This window comes from Oryza sativa, chromosome 2, assembly GCF_034140825.1.
Source record: "Oryza sativa Japonica Group chromosome 2, ASM3414082v1".
NCBI classification, from domain to species: domain Eukaryota; kingdom Viridiplantae; phylum Streptophyta; class Magnoliopsida; order Poales; family Poaceae; genus Oryza; species Oryza sativa.
Genome location: NC_089036.1, coordinates 1,168,608 through 1,185,562, shown reverse-complemented (window position 1 = coordinate 1,185,562; position 16,955 = coordinate 1,168,608). Strand labels below are relative to the sequence as shown.

At 41.7% G+C, this 16,955-nt stretch overlaps 3 protein-coding genes across 7 annotated transcripts; 2 read left to right on the top strand and 1 right to left on the bottom strand.

Annotated features, from left to right (window-relative positions):
* The first annotated feature begins 1,651 nt into the window (after nucleotides 1–1,651).
* On the top strand, nucleotides 1,652–4,806 carry LOC4328129 (uncharacterized). Its single transcript, XM_015770647.2, has 6 exons — nucleotides 1,652–1,906; nucleotides 2,911–3,032; nucleotides 3,523–3,674; nucleotides 3,856–4,006; nucleotides 4,091–4,250; nucleotides 4,358–4,806. Exons 1-6 carry the CDS (start codon nucleotides 1,894–1,896, stop codon nucleotides 4,453–4,455), a joined length of 696 nt encoding a protein of 231 aa, XP_015626133.1. The 5' UTR covers nucleotides 1,652–1,893; the 3' UTR covers nucleotides 4,456–4,806.
* A 316-nt stretch (nucleotides 4,807–5,122) lies between these two features.
* Nucleotides 5,123–12,491, top strand: LOC4328128 (protein DETOXIFICATION 46, chloroplastic). The gene is made up of 14 exons (XM_015770646.3): nucleotides 5,123–5,605; nucleotides 5,815–5,909; nucleotides 6,537–6,645; nucleotides 6,947–7,002; nucleotides 7,827–7,882; nucleotides 8,219–8,357; nucleotides 8,809–8,946; nucleotides 9,024–9,092; nucleotides 9,196–9,306; nucleotides 10,131–10,259; nucleotides 10,868–10,945; nucleotides 11,232–11,303; nucleotides 11,636–11,698; nucleotides 11,889–12,491. The coding sequence occupies exons 1-14, from the start codon at nucleotides 5,230–5,232 to the stop codon at nucleotides 11,994–11,996; spliced, it is 1,599 nt and encodes a 532-aa protein (XP_015626132.1). The 5' UTR covers nucleotides 5,123–5,229; the 3' UTR covers nucleotides 11,997–12,491.
* Nucleotides 12,492–13,405: 914 nt separating this feature from the next.
* On the bottom strand, nucleotides 13,406–16,581 carry LOC9267985 (UTP:RNA uridylyltransferase 1). Of its 5 annotated transcripts, none has more exons than XM_066307480.1 (6): nucleotides 15,813–16,581; nucleotides 15,362–15,739; nucleotides 14,850–15,115; nucleotides 14,687–14,750; nucleotides 13,962–14,158; nucleotides 13,406–13,830 (listed from the first exon to the last, which is right to left on the bottom strand). In XM_066307480.1, the coding sequence occupies exons 1-6, from the start codon at nucleotides 16,527–16,529 to the stop codon at nucleotides 13,617–13,619; spliced, it is 1,836 nt and encodes a 611-aa protein (XP_066163577.1). In that variant the 5' UTR covers nucleotides 16,530–16,581; the 3' UTR covers nucleotides 13,406–13,616. The 5 variants fall into 5 exon arrangements, with proteins under 5 accessions (XP_066163577.1, XP_015623679.1, XP_066163579.1 ...); XM_015768193.3 differs by having other exon boundaries at nucleotides 14,850–15,073; XM_066307482.1 differs by having other exon boundaries at nucleotides 15,362–15,736.
* Between the last annotated feature and the right edge of the window lie 374 nt (nucleotides 16,582–16,955).

Genomic DNA, 16,955 nt, shown 5'->3' with positions numbered 1-16,955 from the left:
TAAGAGCGCTATATGGTCAAATCAAAACGAACGGAAAAATGAGAAAACTATCAACTAGTAATACTATATTTTAAAATAAACAAATTTAGTACATTATCTATCAACAAGCAGTTTTTAATTACTATTCTCTCCGTTTTGAAATAAAAAAAAAATCTAGTACAAGATGTGAACATGTTAGTATTACGAATCTGTATAAATCTACCATGGAGTATATCTGCAAAACAACTGATACATCTAAAGAATATTATAGACAAATTTGTTATTCAACCAAGAACTGCTGATCATAGTTTTCCTTTTCACATTTCCGAGGATGTACATGTAGTATATCTCAAATTGTCCTAATTTCTGCAGATACAACAATTTACACATAAGTGAAGGGCCAATTTGTATAAATCACATAAGACAAGGAAAACTATCTGTCTAAAAAAATAACATACCCATTGATTCGCTTATCCTTTTGTTTATGGGCCAATTGCAAATTTACCACTGGTTTCAACCAGTACTGTGAATCTACCACTACAAAAAGTATAATTGCATATTTACCACCAGAAACAGTTGGAACCCAACCTGCCTACCATTAGACCGACAGCCTGAACTATCACCGTTAGAAGGTTGGTTTTTATCAAATTTAGGACAAGGATACCCCTATCCACCAAATTGCAAGATAAACATTATTTTGGCATACTTATCGTATAAGAAAAAAAAAAGGAGGATAAAAGCCTTAGGAGATGCAACCGTGGGCTGTTACTGGCCTACTACCCACGAAAATACTGCCTGCTAATGTTGTTGTTGTTGCCTAAGAGCTAAGATGCTTAGATGTAGTTGTCGGCTGCTGCTGTTGTGGCCAACATTTGCTTGCTGCTGCTGCATCCCCTGATAATGTTGCTGCTGCCCAAGATGCAGCTTTGCTGCCGCCGCCTTCATTTGCTGCTACTGCGGCCGCCGCTCAAGCCGAGGTCGCCTGCAGTTCTGACCGCCAAAACACCCACTGCCTACCCGTCGCCGCCCGCCGCCATCAAAATCCATTAGCTCTTTCCTTGCCATGGATGAGAGGATTTGAGATCTATGGTTCATAGAGGTAGAAGGAGGGGATCATTCTAGCTTGCGGTCAAGTCGGGTCCTAGGGCTGGGAGGGTATAAACTTAGCTAAGGGCAAAACAGTCTTTCAAGTTGCAATGTATTTCTATGAATTATTTTTATCCTTTTAATTGCATCAGTTGGGACAACAGTGACAAACGGAAGCATAGAAAACCAACTTTGATGGCAAATTTGCAGTTTGCGTTTTTATAATGGCTATTTCGAGTTAGGAGTTGAAAGTAATGGCATATTTGCAATTATCCCTTTGTTTATTTATTTATACAGTTTATTAGTAAAAAAAATTATAGATAAAGTTTTTATATACATGTACTTAACAATATAAAAGTAAATACCGTAAAATAAACCACGATGGCAAAAAAAACCCCGTAAAATTAACTCTAAATTATTAGTAATTGCTAAGTTTTAAAATCCAGAAAGTCAGGAACAAGCACGCAAGCGTGATACCGTGACCGTCCCGTTTTCACGTGGGGTCATATCCACCGTCCGATTAGAACTCAACGGGCGCGATCACCAACTGCAGCAACAACTACAAGAGAAAAAGGGAAGCCACAGCAAGCAAAACCAAAAGGCCAGCGAAGCCAACGCGTCACCTCCTCTCCCCGAACCCCCAACCCTCCAGAACCTTCCGCCTCCCGCCGGCGCCGGCGCCGCCGACTCGGCCGCGGAAACCCTAGCGTGCGCTCGCGCCCGCCCTCGCTCGCCGGCCACCTCCGGACTCCGCCTCCTCCGCCTGCTCCTCGTCTCCGGCCCCTCCGCCGCCGTCGACCGGTCAGATCTCGACGCCGTCAAGCCGCGATGGAGGACTGGGGTGAGCGCCTCTCGAATCTCTCCCTTCCCGATCTGTGCCTCTCGTTTCAGTGGAGTCTCCGCGGACGCGCTGCCGCCGCGGAGCTTGCCCATCCGATGCGTACGGCTCGTGCTCCAGGGGGCGCGGTTCGCGACTGAACGCTTTGCGTGATGTTAACTTTCGCTGATTGTTAGGTCGCCGTATGTTTTTTTTTGGGCTTGGAATTAGGGTTTTTCATCGGATGATGGTAATACGTACCCTGAACCCGTGAACTGCTGCATCGGAATATACTTGCAATTTGTGGGTTGTGAACTTGTGATTGCAATGGTGGTTAGTTCAAGGTGTTCGCAAGACTAAAGGCGCGGTTGCTCGATTACCTGGCCTACAGTTTAGATTTTGGGTTGGGGGTATTGTGGTATTGTTCTGGTGATTAGTTTGAGACGCAAAAGTACTTGTGGGTGTTGATGTGTTCTATTATATCGTGAAAATATGCGAGTCGCTGGTGATTTCACGCTCATAGACTTTGAAAAAGACTGAGTCTGCAATTAGATATATGAACTGCTGCTGAAAATGATTGGGAGCAATTGCAAACTGTATAGCTGTGTAATTTTGTCATGCTAGGCAGAACGCAGATCATATAGATATAGTATGCACATTCACCTGCTACCAGTTCTGTTAGGCTGCTTTCTTGTTGGTTTACACCTTCGATGTTCTTATAACTTGAAAATTGTTGTAAGAGTTTGAACGTATCTAGTGACTCCACTGTCTGCACACAATTACCTTTTTTTTTGCAGTTTATTTTGGGAGGGTAAGCTTATGTTACAATTGTAAAGGTTGTTGTAGTAAAAGGAGATATTACCTCGTTCTAGTCTGAGAATATGAATGCATCAAAGTTTCTGCAGGCTGCAGTACAACTTTGAATTTATTAGGCTTATTACTGAATTTCATTATGAGTTCTGATGTTGGGGTTTGCTAATAGCTTATGTTTTCCTGTTGTCATATTTGGAACAAATCTATCACAACAGATTCTGAAGACTTTCAGCCCGCAGTGCCTAGTGCAAAAGCTGAGCCGCTTAAAAGTAAGTGGGCAGATGAAGATGTGGAAGAAGATGATGTAAAAGAATCATGGGAAGAAGAGGAGGAGGAGGTAGGGTGAAAGATCCGCAATAGTTTCTCAGTAGACATTTTTGTTTCCCTTCATGCCATTTCCTTTATTATTCTTTTAATTTGCATTTCTGAAGTAGGAACCTCCTAGATTACTACAATCATTTCATTTTAATTTGAGTGAAATTAGTTAAGTAACATTGAAGATTTGCAATACAGCTGTTCACGTGCTTCGAGCTTGCATTTGTTATGTAGTCATTGATCTACCCTATTGTATCTTGTAGAAGAATTCTAATCTTTGTGAGTGTTAACCGGTGGCATACTTGCTGTAGTAATTTGACATTGTGCACGATTATTAGCATTTCTTGCCTTGATGATTATCTTATATAAAGTAGTCAGTAAAAAATATTTGGCTTTGGGAGAACTAAACCCAGTTCTCCCAATGCCAAATAAATTTGACTAGAGGGAGTGATTTATAAAAGTAGTGCAATACTGATTCAGCACTTGTGCTTGAATACTTTAATGCAATGCAGAAACCTAAACCACCACCTGTAGAAAAGACTGCACCAAAACCTAGTGGGAAAGGTGCTGCGAAGAAAGGAAAACAACAAGCATCAACTAGTTCTGAAGTAGTTCAAGATGAGGCTCTGGATGATCCTGCTCTAGAGAAACTTCGTCAACAAAGGTATATGCTATTTTTTTAGGTCTGCTGAAGAACTTTGTAGGTGCTGTTTGCCCGTTTGCTTGCCGCTACCATGTTTCCCGATTTTAGTCTATATCACTGTCCAATTTTGAGCTTTGTGCAGCATCCTGCCCTTCAAATCTCCGTGCATGTATTTTGCTCACCTGATGAATACATATTGTAGGCTTGTGGAAGAAGCTGACTTTAAGTCAACTACGGAACTTTTTGGAAAGAAGGACGGCAGTGAAAAGTCCCTAGATACCTTCATCCCAAAGTCTGAGAGTGACTTTGCGGAATATGCAGAGCTTATTGCAAACAAACTGCGTCCCTATGAGGTTTTTTGAACATTTTGAAATCTGCGTTTATTGGGGAATTGTCTCTGCAGGATCTGACCTTCATCCCTGTCTTCATGTATACAGAAAAGCTTCCACTATATGGGTCTACTCAAGAATGTCATGAGACTTTCCATGGCATCATTGAAAGGTGCGGATGCGAAAGATATATCGTCCTCCATTGCAGCAATTGCTAATGAAAAGATCAAGGCTGAGAAAGAAGCTGCAGCAGGCAAAAAGAAACAAGGTGAGGTCAAAGGCGCTTTATGTCCTACATGCGGTGCTGATGTCAAACTGTAAGCTGTTTTTTCTATCACATTCTTTTGGTACTGATGTTTGCAACGAAATCTGTAGGGGCAAAAAAGAAGCAGCTACACATTGAGAATAAAGACGATGATTTCATCCCTGGAAAGGGTAATTTTGATGATCCGGATGAGTACGATTTCATGTGATCGGCTGTGAGGGAACCGTCATCTTCTATGTATACCTTGGCAAGCAGAGATTAGAGTTTGCGGCATAGTTGGTATTTTCATTCAGAGGCACCTGAACACTTGAAACGATTGCATGGGAACAATGCCCATTTGTTCGACGTTGATTTTGACTCTCACAGAATAGGGAAGAGCACCTGTGTGCTCGAGCTCGACACATAGGCGTTTTTTCTTATTCTTAATCCACATTGTGTTTTTGGTCTGTTCATGGGTTGGGATCTATATTTTTTTGCCAACTGTAGTATAATGTGTATCTGGTTTATATTGGAGTCCTGCAAGTGAATCTTGGTGCTGCCTCGTTTGTTTTCCTGGTTATTCCTGATCGTAATATGTTGGTCACTGATATGATATCCCAAGCTTGCTTCTCCGACGCGCGGAGAATTTCAGAAGTTGCCTTTAATCAAATAAAGGAAGCTACTACTCACAACTTGATGAATGTTGGATGGTTTACTATGTGTAGGAAAATTTTGCGCGACCTCTTGCTGCCAAAAGGCTAAAACTATTTCATCTGCAATTCCTGTCGGAAATTCACAGGAATTTTGTTGGAAATGAGGTGATTCGTGTGAAGTGAAATGGAGAGCCTGGAATACCGGAGACGTATATACGCAGGCTCTACCAGCAGCAGCATATCGAGAACCACACATGCCCTTTTGCCTGTCACTGCTAACGTCTTTTCGGCACGCGCCTGCCTACCTTCGTCGTCGTTCCGTCCGCTCCCGCTACAACTAGCGCGGCGCCATGTCCGCCCACCTCCGCCTCCTCTCCGCCGCGCCGCTCCCGGCGCTCCTCCCCACCCGCCGCCTTCCCGCCGTGCCCACTCCCGCTCTCGCCGCCCGCGCGGCACGCCTCGTCCTCAGCCGCCCGCTTACCGAGCCACAGCCGCCGCGCCTCCCCCGTGGCGCCGCCGCCCGCTGCCGCGGGGTGGCCGTGGCGGGAGCGGATGGGGATGAGCCGGCGGCGGCGGCGGCTGGAACGGCGGGGTTGTGGGAGCAGGTGCGGGACATCGTCGTGTTCGCTGGGCCGGCGCTGGGGCTCTGGATCTGCGGGCCCCTCATGAGCCTCATCGACACCATGGTCATCGGCCAGACTTCCTCCCTCCAGCTCGCTGCCCTAGGTACAACGCCTAGCTCCCCTTGCTCGCTACCTAACTAAATTAGTCTATGTCATCTGCGTTTGCTTCCTGCTAATCTCCAAAATGGAACTAGGCGACATTTTGCTAACCGAATTAGCTGAATCTGATGAACTGTGGTATATGAATATCGCGTGCAAAGGCTAGGGTCTTTGCAGCTCAATGTCATGTGGTTGTTGTTTCTTCAATTTCAGGGCCTGGAACGGTGTTCTGCGATTACCTCTGCTATATATTCATGTTCCTTTCGATCGCGACCTCCAACATGGTGGCCACCTCCTTAGCTAAAAAGGTGTACCTTCCTCTTTGTTAGATGAACAACTATAGGCAGGAATATGCTATGCTTGGGCAGTTATCAGAAACATATATTGTTAACTTAGCTACTCTTGATAGTATGATTTACATACTGTTTTATCTGTTAGAATTTTAGTGGTAAAACAAATTTAACATTCCAATTTTGATTGTTGCCAACCTAAGCTACTTAGCTTTATAACTTAGTTCGGCGTGAACAATCTCTCCCTCCCTTTCCTCTATAAGACTATGGAACAAAAGTACAAAAAATGCCTAATAACAAGCTGAAATTGAAAACTTTCGAAGTTAATGTTTTGATTTCTCTTGCATGAACTATACACTTTTTCTTACTACAAACGAGAACATTGCAGCAGGACATACATATGTATATTACTCGGCAATTTGCAGGCCACTCAGAAATTCAGAAACTAAACTGTTTTCAACTATAAAACTCTCTGTATGGCGAGAATATTGGTGGCTTGGTGCTTGGCATGTTACTAGAGCCCTACTTTGTGGAAATTAGTGGTGGTTATAATTTTATGAAAGGTTATTAACTTTGAACAATGAACGCACAAACTTTCATGTCTTTTCTCCGCACTCTATTTATAAGCACAGTTACTATATGCAGGATGAAGAACTTGCACAGCACCAAGTATCTATGTTGCTGTTTGTTGCTCTTACTTGTGGTTTAGGAATGTTTTTGTTCACCAAGCTTTTTGGGACTCAAGTGTTAACTGGTAAGTTGAAACTAAACTGTGCTAATAAGATGAAACTGACTGTCAACCTTGTTTATCATACTTTGAAGAACCTGACTGCATATTGATGGAGAAAACCTGGTGGATTTCTTTCACCACTGGATTATCTCCTTCACTGTTTTTCTCCCTGTTTGGCAGTGCACCTTATTTCTGTTTTTTCCTTTTAATTTGCTTCTCAGATTGAATGCCCTTGTATTTATCATGCTATCTAGAGTTTCACATGTCTCATGTCTGAGTCCACCTACCTTCTTAATTTTACTGCAACCTCTATTTTTATTTTCAGTGTTTACTGGATCGGGGAACTATGATATCATTTCTGCTGCCAATACATATGCACAGGTTTGTACATGTCAGCATTCTCTCATTAATTTCACTGTTTAGGGTGTTTTCATTGTTGCCCTAGTTGAATGAGCAAGAGAAATCATGTTTTTTTTAAGAACACGCAGGAAATCTGCGTATCATTTCATCAAGATAGAGGAAAAAAGGTGGATGGCATTAGATATAAACTCTGACATCCACCCACCCAGAAGTACAACACCAACACCACACACCCACAAGAAGCAAAACAAACCTAGTGCACTAGCTCTACAGCCCTAGACAAAAGATCACGAAGCTTAGAAGCTCCTGCTAGGCACCAAAGGGCGCCCTCACTAGCAATGGCTTGAAGGACATCTGCCATGCTTGGGGTAGCGCCAAGAGAAATCATGTTTGTCTGGCAATTTTGAATTGCTTGTTTCTTTCTTGAATATAACTGTATAAAGCAGTCAAATAGTCAATAAATTTTGAGGATAAACAAATATGGCTAAAAGTTCAATTGCATGCTATCTATGAACTAAACCTCATAGAGCTATACTATAGCTATACATATACAAGGAAGTGGAAACATGATGAAATTTTCTAGTACCTCTGTATGGATACTGAATGATGAGGCACGCTGATTACATTTCCTGCACTGAAGTACAAACACGAGGATGATCCTGACTGCAAACCTATTGATTTCAGAAACCTATGCAAATCCATGGATGCTTCTGACTGCAGGCATATTGCATACCTTGTTCTGTACTATAGGATAATTCTATGCACTATGCTATAGGATGTAAGTTTTTGACTTCCATGTTTTATATGAAGTACATAGATCAATATGTATACTCATTCATTTTCAGATTAGAGGCTTTGCATGGCCTGCAGTTCTGGTTGGCTTAGTTGCTCAAAGTGCTAGGTAAAAACCATGCTCATTCTTCTCCTCTTCTGTTGCACGGGATCTATTTTGTTCTGGAGAAGTTATATTTCTTTTGCCTTCAAATCTATCATGTCTTCTTTCTTTGACCTTTTATTTTGCCAAATTACAGATGCATCTGTTTTGAGTTGTCTTAATGTCTATTCGTCATTGAAATATTCATATTGCCATTTGAACCAACTCGCATGGGCTACATAGTTATTTGGTTGTGATGTTTCTGATAACAATAAACACTTTGAGCTCTTCTATTTGATTTCACATTACAACTACCTTGATTGGAGGCTTCTCATATTATACTGTATGTTTGCTATAACTCAGTCTAGGCATGAAAGATTCTTGGGGTCCCTTGAAGGCATTGGCAGCTGCTAGTGTTATCAATGGTGTTGGGGACCTTCTTCTCTGTTCTGTATGTGGATATGGAATTGCTGGCGCTGCCTGGGCAACTATGGTTTCACAGGTAGGCATACTTTCCAATCACCTCATCATACCTTGCTTCTTGCACATCTTTACTTGAGCATGATTCTTTAGACTTGGCAAGATGTGGATTGCCACCAATGCTTAGCCTTAATAAACACTACCTGATTTTTCTTTGAAACTTGAATCGGATGAAACACCACATTACTAACAAAAACAAATGTTTCTTGATCTTCTAGTAAGATATGCTACCTAGTTAAGTTATAAAGCAATCACTTATCTATTGTAAAATGTTATGTTTTTGATGGAACCACATGCTCATAATTTTATATATTATTATCCATGTCGATCTTTCTTTATGATTTGTCTACTCAACTTGTATGCCAGACATTTAGCTACTTGTTATGCTAAACAAAAATCCAATTTATTTACACAATTGAGTCTTCTGACAACATATTATTTTCATAAATAGCTATTTTTTGACACACACTCAGATTGTTGCAGCTTTTATGATGATGCAAAATCTAAATAAGAGAGGATTTCGAGCTTTTTCATTCACAATCCCATCATCAAGTGAGCTTCTGCAGATTTTTGAAATTGCAGCTCCTGTTTTCATAACAATGACCTCCAAGGTATGCTTTTTTTTTTGTTCTAATATTCCATGTCCTCTCCTCAACTTTACTATACCTAATTATTTGAAACCATTCAGGTAGCATTTTACGCGTTACTTACGTATTCTGCAACTTCTATGGGAGCAATAACACTTGCAGCCCACCAGGTTCATACCTTTTAACTTTTGGTATGCTTACCCATGATGAAAACACAGTGCTACTATGTACTTTCTTCTGTGGATAACATACAAAATAATCTATGCTGTGAAGGTTATGGTTAATGTCCTATGCATGTGCACTGTTTGGGGTGAGCCCCTGTCACAAACTGCACAGTCATTCATGCCAGAGTTGATATATGGAGCTAAGTGCAATTTGATGAAGGTACCTATCTAAAGCTCTCAATTTCACGTGAATTTCTGTACTGCATTATTATTGTCCTTAGTGATATATTAATCCAAAGGAATCATGTGTAAAGCTTGATGATGTATGCTTGCACACTTTATATGTTTTTACGCTTTTCTCTGGTCAAGAACTTAGGATAAACCGAACTGATATGCAAAGTTTCCTTCAACAGTGTAATTTTCAGTACATGCTCCTTCTCACATTTCTTCTAAATAAAATGCTGATATCACAAACTAAGCTTATTAAATCATTTAGAATCTTGAATTACATCTGCTGCAAAACTATCCACAAATAAATATCAACTTTATTGGCGGTCAAGGCAGGTCGAATTTAACTGGACAAAAATTATAGCTTTGATACACAGTTAAAAGGCTGAAGGTAAAAGCAAGAGGTCAACTGAGACTCTTGTATTAATCCTGTTCGTTGAAATTAACAAAAGCTTGATCCCATCACTTATTTGCTGCCTCTTAGGACATGAGGCATCTTTACGGTTTACAACTACCATTGAACTAAAATAAATATTTGAATCGGAGTTGTGCATTTGCCATCAAGGGTTTCTATACATTTGCTTGCCATACACATACCTTCTTTTCCTGTACTAGAGTAACAGTTGCTTCTGCTTGTGCTTGTACGCTCAGCATCATTACACATACTTGATGCATCCTGTGCGGCACTGATGGTGCTTTGATTGACTAACATAGTGCATATCTTCTACTGGAATTCTTTTCTACATTAAAGTGCATTTATATTTTTAAGTTCATTACTACAAAGACACTAAAGTCTAAAGGTACCGTTTTATCCAGGCAAGGATGCTATTGAAATCACTTGTCATGATTGGAGCAATAACTGGAACGACTGTGGGGGCAGTAGGAACACTTGTTCCGTGGCTTTTTCCTAGTCTCTTTACTAATGATTTTATGGTTGTCCAACAGGTTTGCTCTATAACTTATAAAATATTCTGCATACTGTTCTGGAAGTGCATTCGATTCTGATTGCTTCTCACTATGCCAGAAACTATCAATACTACCATTTCTTATCTATCAATAGTACCGTTTATCCTTTTAGAATCTAACTCAGTTGCACTGTTAAGAAAAGAAAATTCAGTGCTCCTATATCTGATCTGATGTTAGTCATCTAATTTGGCATCATCTGCTCTATATGATACTTTGGTTGTATCATTTGTGTACACTATGGATTTGTAAATGCTTGCAGAATCTGTTCACTGAATCGGATGATGATTATAAAAGGTTGATTCTGACTCATAGGTCCAGTTAGGGTGGTCCTTATGATCTTAGATAATTACTTTACCTTCAATTTATATACATTTAGTTTCCTGTGCTCTATAGAGAAATAGAATTTTACTTGCATATTATTGTAAAATAAATTTACTTGCATATTATTGCGCATGTCTCCTATGACGTGGCCTTGGCTTAACTCAGTCTATCTGCAGAAAGTTTTATGCTTTATTTTCACGACCCCCAGTCTCAAATGCTTTCGATTTTGTCTAGAACTTACTGACAGTCCATTACCCTGTTGACAGATGCATAAAGTGCTGATTCCATATTTCTGTGCATTATTGGTGACACCTTCAGTGCATAGTCTTGAAGGAACATTATTGGTAAGCTGATATATTTGTTTTGGCTGACTTTTAAAGCAATTATCCTGGAAAGTACATTTGGAGTCTGGGAAAACCTTGTCAAAATGAATTTACTTGTTCCAAGTGCCATTACTTCCCTAGTAAGCATGGCTCAAGGCACTAGGTTTCTAGCAGTTTAACACTGGGAAGTGGGGATCATATTTTACGTTTTATTGGAGTAGATAAATAGCACATTAATGCAAAGTCGAATATGGCACGTGCTGGAAAAATGTGATGACATCCCTTGGTACTTTCTCCCTATTCTCAGGCTGGAAGAGATCTCAGGTTTTTGAGTCAATCAATGGGAGCATGCTTTGGCATTGGAACCTTTCTACTAATGGTATGACCGTATGACTGTTTCCTTTCTTTCTCCTTTGGTGAGGTACTGATGTTAGATATAGGTTCTTTAGATCGATGCTAGATGGAGTTTTTGTCCCTACTTCAATTATGTTGAATGAGCTTGAGAAAAAAAAAAGCATTGGTACTGTGAACATTGTATCTTCTTCCTACTTTTGAATGCTGTCACTCAGTTCATAAAGCTCTGTGATGGCTGTCTAGCAACTAAAAGAACTTAAGTCCAAAATTTGAAAATCCTTTAATCTTCTTTGTTGTTCAAATAACAATAGTCACATCCTAATGATCGACTTCTCTGATCTCGTTTCTTCTTAACAGATCATTCGCAACAAATTTGGTAGTTTGCCTGGATGCTGGTGGATACTTGTCTTGTTTCAGTGGGTAAGGCCATCTGACCATTTCAATATATCAAGTTCTTTTTCTCATATTTGTATCCTTAGTTCCCTACCAAAGATAACAGACTATCGTTTCGAGCCTTATTTTTTGCATTATCTTACTTCTCACTATATAATAATGTCTCGCTACTCCAAATGTTTCCTGGCCACATTTTAATACTGTTTCCATTTTCCAGGGTCGGTTTGGAAGTGCTTTACAACGGCTTCTTTCTCCAACGGGCATGCTATATAACGAAAACTTCAATAACCATCATGATGAGTATGTCAAGGTGAAGGCCACATAAGAAGTAGTATGAATTATAGGTTTTCCTGAGGTGACAACAAAGATGAAAAGAGTTGCATAAGCCCAGAAAGATCATTCTGCAATCTCTGCTGATCAGTGGCACCTCAGCTCTCATACAGAAGCTGCACTTAGTTCATAGTATGATCTTTGGAACGGAATTCAAGACATGATGGCCCAGAAGATTAGACCAGGAAAAATCAGTAAGTTGTAGGGTAGAATTCGTTCTCCTGTCATGATATACTCCCTCCGTCCCAAAATATAAGCATTTTTAACTATAAATATAGACAACTGTGTGTCCAGATTCATAGCTAAAAATTGTTATATTTTGGGACGGAGGTAGTAGTATATAGTTTTGTCCTAGGAATTATACCTGCAAGCAACATTATTGCTACGGTAAGGAAATGTTTTCCACTGTCAAACACGAAGGCTGTCAAAGAGCAGTTAATTGAGCATACGCAGAAGAAAGCAAAAATAGATAAGAACAAAAATTTCCACATCTTTCTCCGCGAAAAGATGTCAATATCTTATACTAGCTCTGCGTCACAAAATGAATATTATTGAGGTGCACGCCACATAATGCAGCTGTTGTTTCTTCGGGTCACTAATTCACAGCTTCAGTGCAACTCACCTTGGCCATACCTTTATGCATTCTTATATACAAGAAATCGAGTTTTTGACATGCGGAGCCATGTGTTCTAAGAGATGTGATAATTTGATATTTCACTCAGCTGGCTTTCGATTACTTAACATTCATTTTCATTGACTTACATGGTCCCATACGTCATCCTAAAAAGTATCAATTTTAAAAATTAAAGTGACAAGAAATAAAGTGTCAAATCATCAAATTTTACATTTAAGTAATGTGGCTAGCTAAAACTGTGGCACCAATCAAATAACCGCAAAAAAAAAAACTAGGGCGTGTGTAAAATTTAGCTTAGCATGTTGTGGCAAATTTTAGATTTAAGATAAGATGCACTGCTTTTGCTCTTAAAAGAAAGGGAAGAGAAAGACTCTGCTTCATCTTGGGCTGGGTCGAAATGAGGCCCATCTACTCTGGAAGAGAAAGTAGAGGCCTTGTGGGCTTTAAAAGGCCTGGCCTGGTCTAGGTTTCCCGGCCTCTCATTGGGAGCAAATCGCTCCTCTTCTTCCGGGCCTCAGTTAATTTCCAGCCACCCCCTTCATATATTACACAAACATTTTTCCATCTAAATGCGTGGTGATGAATTTTATATTGTTTTGGTTTTTGTAGCATAAGATTGTTTTACTCTTCAGTTATGCATGCACCACTTCAAAAGTAAAGCCCTATTTTGTCTTTGTGGTCTTCAGGATTGCCCTGTAAGTAAAAACAAAGGAATTCTAAGATCCAACTTTCTTAGAATGTGTGAAACGCCTCACAGGTCTTGGGAAGCATTCCGAAAAATTTGGGTTGGCATAGTACTTTTGATTTTAAGATCCAACTTTCTATCAAATTTGACATACTTGAATGCAACCTGCTGTTGTTCTTCTGTTCACCAAGTGTTTTAAGCATGCTACTGGATCTTCACTACTACCTAGAATTAGGATAGCTACTGTTTTCTGGATTTTCCAGGCTAGTTATTAATTTATGTGCTAATAATAATAATCAAGATTCATAATCATAGGGCTCAAAAAGAGCCACACAAGGGTCATCGTCGTACTGCAGAATGGTGGCAGCTCGCTCAAACTCCTCCCTGAGAACCCTGATTGTCTGCCTGTCGACAACACGACCGAGGTCATGGCTGGTCTCGAAAGGATCCTCGATGCATATCAGATGGCGATCGTTTCCAACGCGAGTCGTCCAGTTCTTCTCCTGCTTGCTATCGATCGACCAGAGATCGAACCAAGTTAAAAAGGACGCGAAATTCTTTGAAGCATATGTGACATTAGTTCAAAATCGAATTTTTGAAGTTTAGTCGGTTTTTGAGAAACGCTCGTTGGCAATTCTCACCTGATTGTGTTCCCCATGCGGACGGAGATGACATCGTTCCTGTAATCGTGATGGAATGCCCAGTAGTGGAAGAATGCCCACAGTAACTCGGCGATGCTCTCCTTGTTTTCAGCACCAAAATCTTTAAGCTGGTCAACTTGGTCGAAGTATGCACATTCAGTGCCATCGACAACCACAGTATATGTTGGCTCCATCGCCTACAATTGGAGTGAGTTGAGAGGACAAATTGCATCAGGATAAAACTGACGGAAGTAATTCATAGATGAAGCTGAAATATACAACTTTGCAGATCCTGATTTCATCTGAACAATTCTAGACGCAAGCAACTCTTAGTAACATCAATCAAAGAGAATAAAAAATGGACCTGCTACATTAGTGAAAAAAAAAAGAAAAGAAAGGAAAGAAAATTGACCAACCATAGTTGAATGTCGAGCCATCCAAAACAGAATCATGCATATATGAAGGGAGAATGCGAAATCAGGACGATTCCACCAGCAAATAAAAGAGATAGAAGTTAAGTATTTTAGAGATAAAAAAATGAAAATGAAAATAAAAATGTGTGCAGACCATTCGTTTAACCTGTATCAGCATCATGAGTCTAAATGCAGATGAAGCAAGCGTGAAGTGATTTTATCCTAAACTGTGTGCATCCAAAGTATCAGTACTTCAGCGAGTAGTTCATATGAATGAAACATATTGGTGAGATAAAAAGTAAGGTATAGAACCTGCAAACATGGTAGAATCTTGGGCTCTCTTTGCTGCAAGAAGCTAATGCACATAAGCACATATCTGCAAATTAATAAGAACAAGATCAGGTTCAAGATTTTCAACAAATAACATATAGCTGTAAAAAGGGGAAAATCATGAACGCAAAGTCGTTTAACTCACGCATAGCTCGAAAGGGTTCCACGATATGTTTCATTAACGCCCCTTAGTTTGGCCCAGTGCTTTACAATGAAGGCCAGCTGAAGCAACCTCTCATCTATCTGGGCATAATCCTTGAGAAGCTTTGTGTTAGCAACAGCAAAGAGATTGTTGACACAGATATCACATGACAAGCCACTTCCTGGATCTGCAATCTTCACAATTGGAACTCGAGCACTGGTAATAGCCTGCATGAATTTGACAGGCATTAGAAGATGAACAGTCTCAACCTGCGTCAATTAAGAAGCTATTTTTCAAATACATCAATTATGAAGAATTATTTTTTCCCGGGCCTAATTTTTTTTCCACCGGGGCATTTATGAAGAATTACATGAGGCAACTAGCTCTTCACATTCCAGTTCCAGATTAATTATGCAGCTAATATTAAATTTTTCAAGTAATGATGAATCATTCAAATTTGGAAGAGATGCTTGCTTGCAAAATTGCATATATCTGGAGAAGAATTAATTAATTACCTCAACATTGTCGAAATCATCCTTGCGCAATGTCTCTGCTAATGCGAGAAGAAGCTCAGCAATGTTCTCTTCTGCAGCAGTGTCAATTTGGAGACAAACATCTACATCGCTATGCGAATTTCCGAAGGAATTAGCACACGATCCATAGAGATGCAGCTGGGCGTTGGGCCACTCTTTGCTCACAGAATTCGTGAGGGATTCGATGAGCTGCCTCTGCTTGGCCTTGTGCTCCTCTGATGGATTGAGGGATTCGTAGAGGGAGAGCAATCCGGGCGTGAAGGCGTCGATGTCATGGCGGCGTTCCACCCTCCACCGCCGCGTTCCGACTCGCTGGCGCGGCGGCGGCGGCGGCGGTTGATCCGGCGGCGATCCGAGCTGCTGAAAGGGAGAGCAAGGTGAAGAGTTTCATAGCATGAAGCGTCGGTGAAGTCTCGGTCGAGTTTTCCTCTACCTCCATTGGTTTCTCGCTGCCGGCGCCATCGGCGACGACGGCGAGGAGGTCGTGATCGGCGGCGACGTCGAAAGGGTCATCGCCGTCGCCGTCGTCTTGTTCGTCGTCGTCGACGTCCACCTGCTCGTCCCTCTCATCTCCACCGGCATAGCCCGCGCCCATCGCCGCCTGGTCCTCATCCCCGCCGCCGCAGTCCTCGCCCTTCTTCTCCACGGCGACCCACACCTTCTTCTCCCTCTTACGCACCACCGCCCGCCTCTCGCCGCCGGTGGCCTCGCCTGCATTCGCTGCTCCGATGAAGCCTCCTCCCACCCTCCGCCGCTCGAAGCCACGACGTCCACCATTCCCGACGAAACCTCCATACCTCCACCCCACCACCCCACTCCGGCCGCCAAAGCAACCACCACCACCATTGCCCATCCGCCGCGGAGGGCAACGAGTCGGCGGCGGGGCCGTCGCCGTCGCCGGCGGAGGTATCGAGAGAGGCGGGAGCCAGGAAGGGCGCGTGGGGGGCACGATGAAGAGGCGCTCCTCGGGGCGGGGTGGCTGGGGGAGCGGCACGGGTGGCGCGATGAGGCGGTGGGGCGGGACGAACAGCGCGGCGGGAGGAGGGGTGGTGGTGGTGGTGGTGGCCGGCTTCGGCGAGGGGAGGAGGAACCGGAAGAATCCATCGTCGGCGAGATGCCGCCGCCGCCGCAAGGGCTCGCCGCCGACCATGGCGCGCGGTGGTTCGCGACGCGGGGCGAGGAAGGCGTGAGTGAAGTGGAGTGGAGAAGAAGGCGGATTCCTTTTTGGCTTTTTCAACGAAGTGGTCAACAAGTCAACGCTTTTTTTTAAGGTACTCCATCCATCTCTAAATGTTTAACCCGTTGACTTTTTTAAACATGGTTGACCGTTTATTTTATTAAAAAAATTTAAGCAATTATTAATTCTTTTCCTACATTCATTGTTAAATATATTTTTATGTATACATATAGTTTTACATATTTTACAAAAGTTTTGAATAAGACAAACGGTCAAACATGTTTAAAAGAAGTCAATGGCATCAAACATTTAGGGAAGGAGGTAGTAATAGTTAACTATTTTGTTAGGGTGTGTTTAGTTGGGGAAAAGAAAATTTTTGGGTGTCACATCGGACGTTTG

Coding starts and splice junctions, on each gene's coding strand:
- LOC4328129 (XM_015770647.2), top strand. Junction 4,007..4,090: donor ACAAACTGCGTCCCTATGAG/GTTTTTTGAACA, acceptor TCATGTATACAG/AAAAGCTTCCACTATATGGG. Junction 4,251..4,357: donor AGCAGGCAAAAAGAAACAAG/GTGAGGTCAAAG, acceptor CGAAATCTGTAG/GGGCAAAAAAGAAGCAGCTA.
- LOC4328128 (XM_015770646.3), top strand. CDS start 5,230: ATGTCCGCCCACCTCCGCCTCCTCTCCGCCGCGCCGCTCCCGGCGCTC. Junction 5,910..6,536: donor CCACCTCCTTAGCTAAAAAG/GTGTACCTTCCT, acceptor TACTATATGCAG/GATGAAGAACTTGCACAGCA. Junction 7,883..8,218: donor TTAGTTGCTCAAAGTGCTAG/GTAAAAACCATG, acceptor GCTATAACTCAG/TCTAGGCATGAAAGATTCTT.
- LOC9267985 (XM_066307480.1), bottom strand. CDS start 16,529: ATGGTCGGCGGCGAGCCCTTGCGGCGGCGGCGGCATCTCGCCGACGAT. Junction 14,751..14,849: donor GGAACCCTTTCGAGCTATGC/GTGAGTTAAACG, acceptor ATTAATTTGCAG/ATATGTGCTTATGTGCATTA. Junction 14,159..14,686: donor AGATTCTACCATGTTTGCAG/GTTCTATACCTT, acceptor CTCCAATTGTAG/GCGATGGAGCCAACATATAC.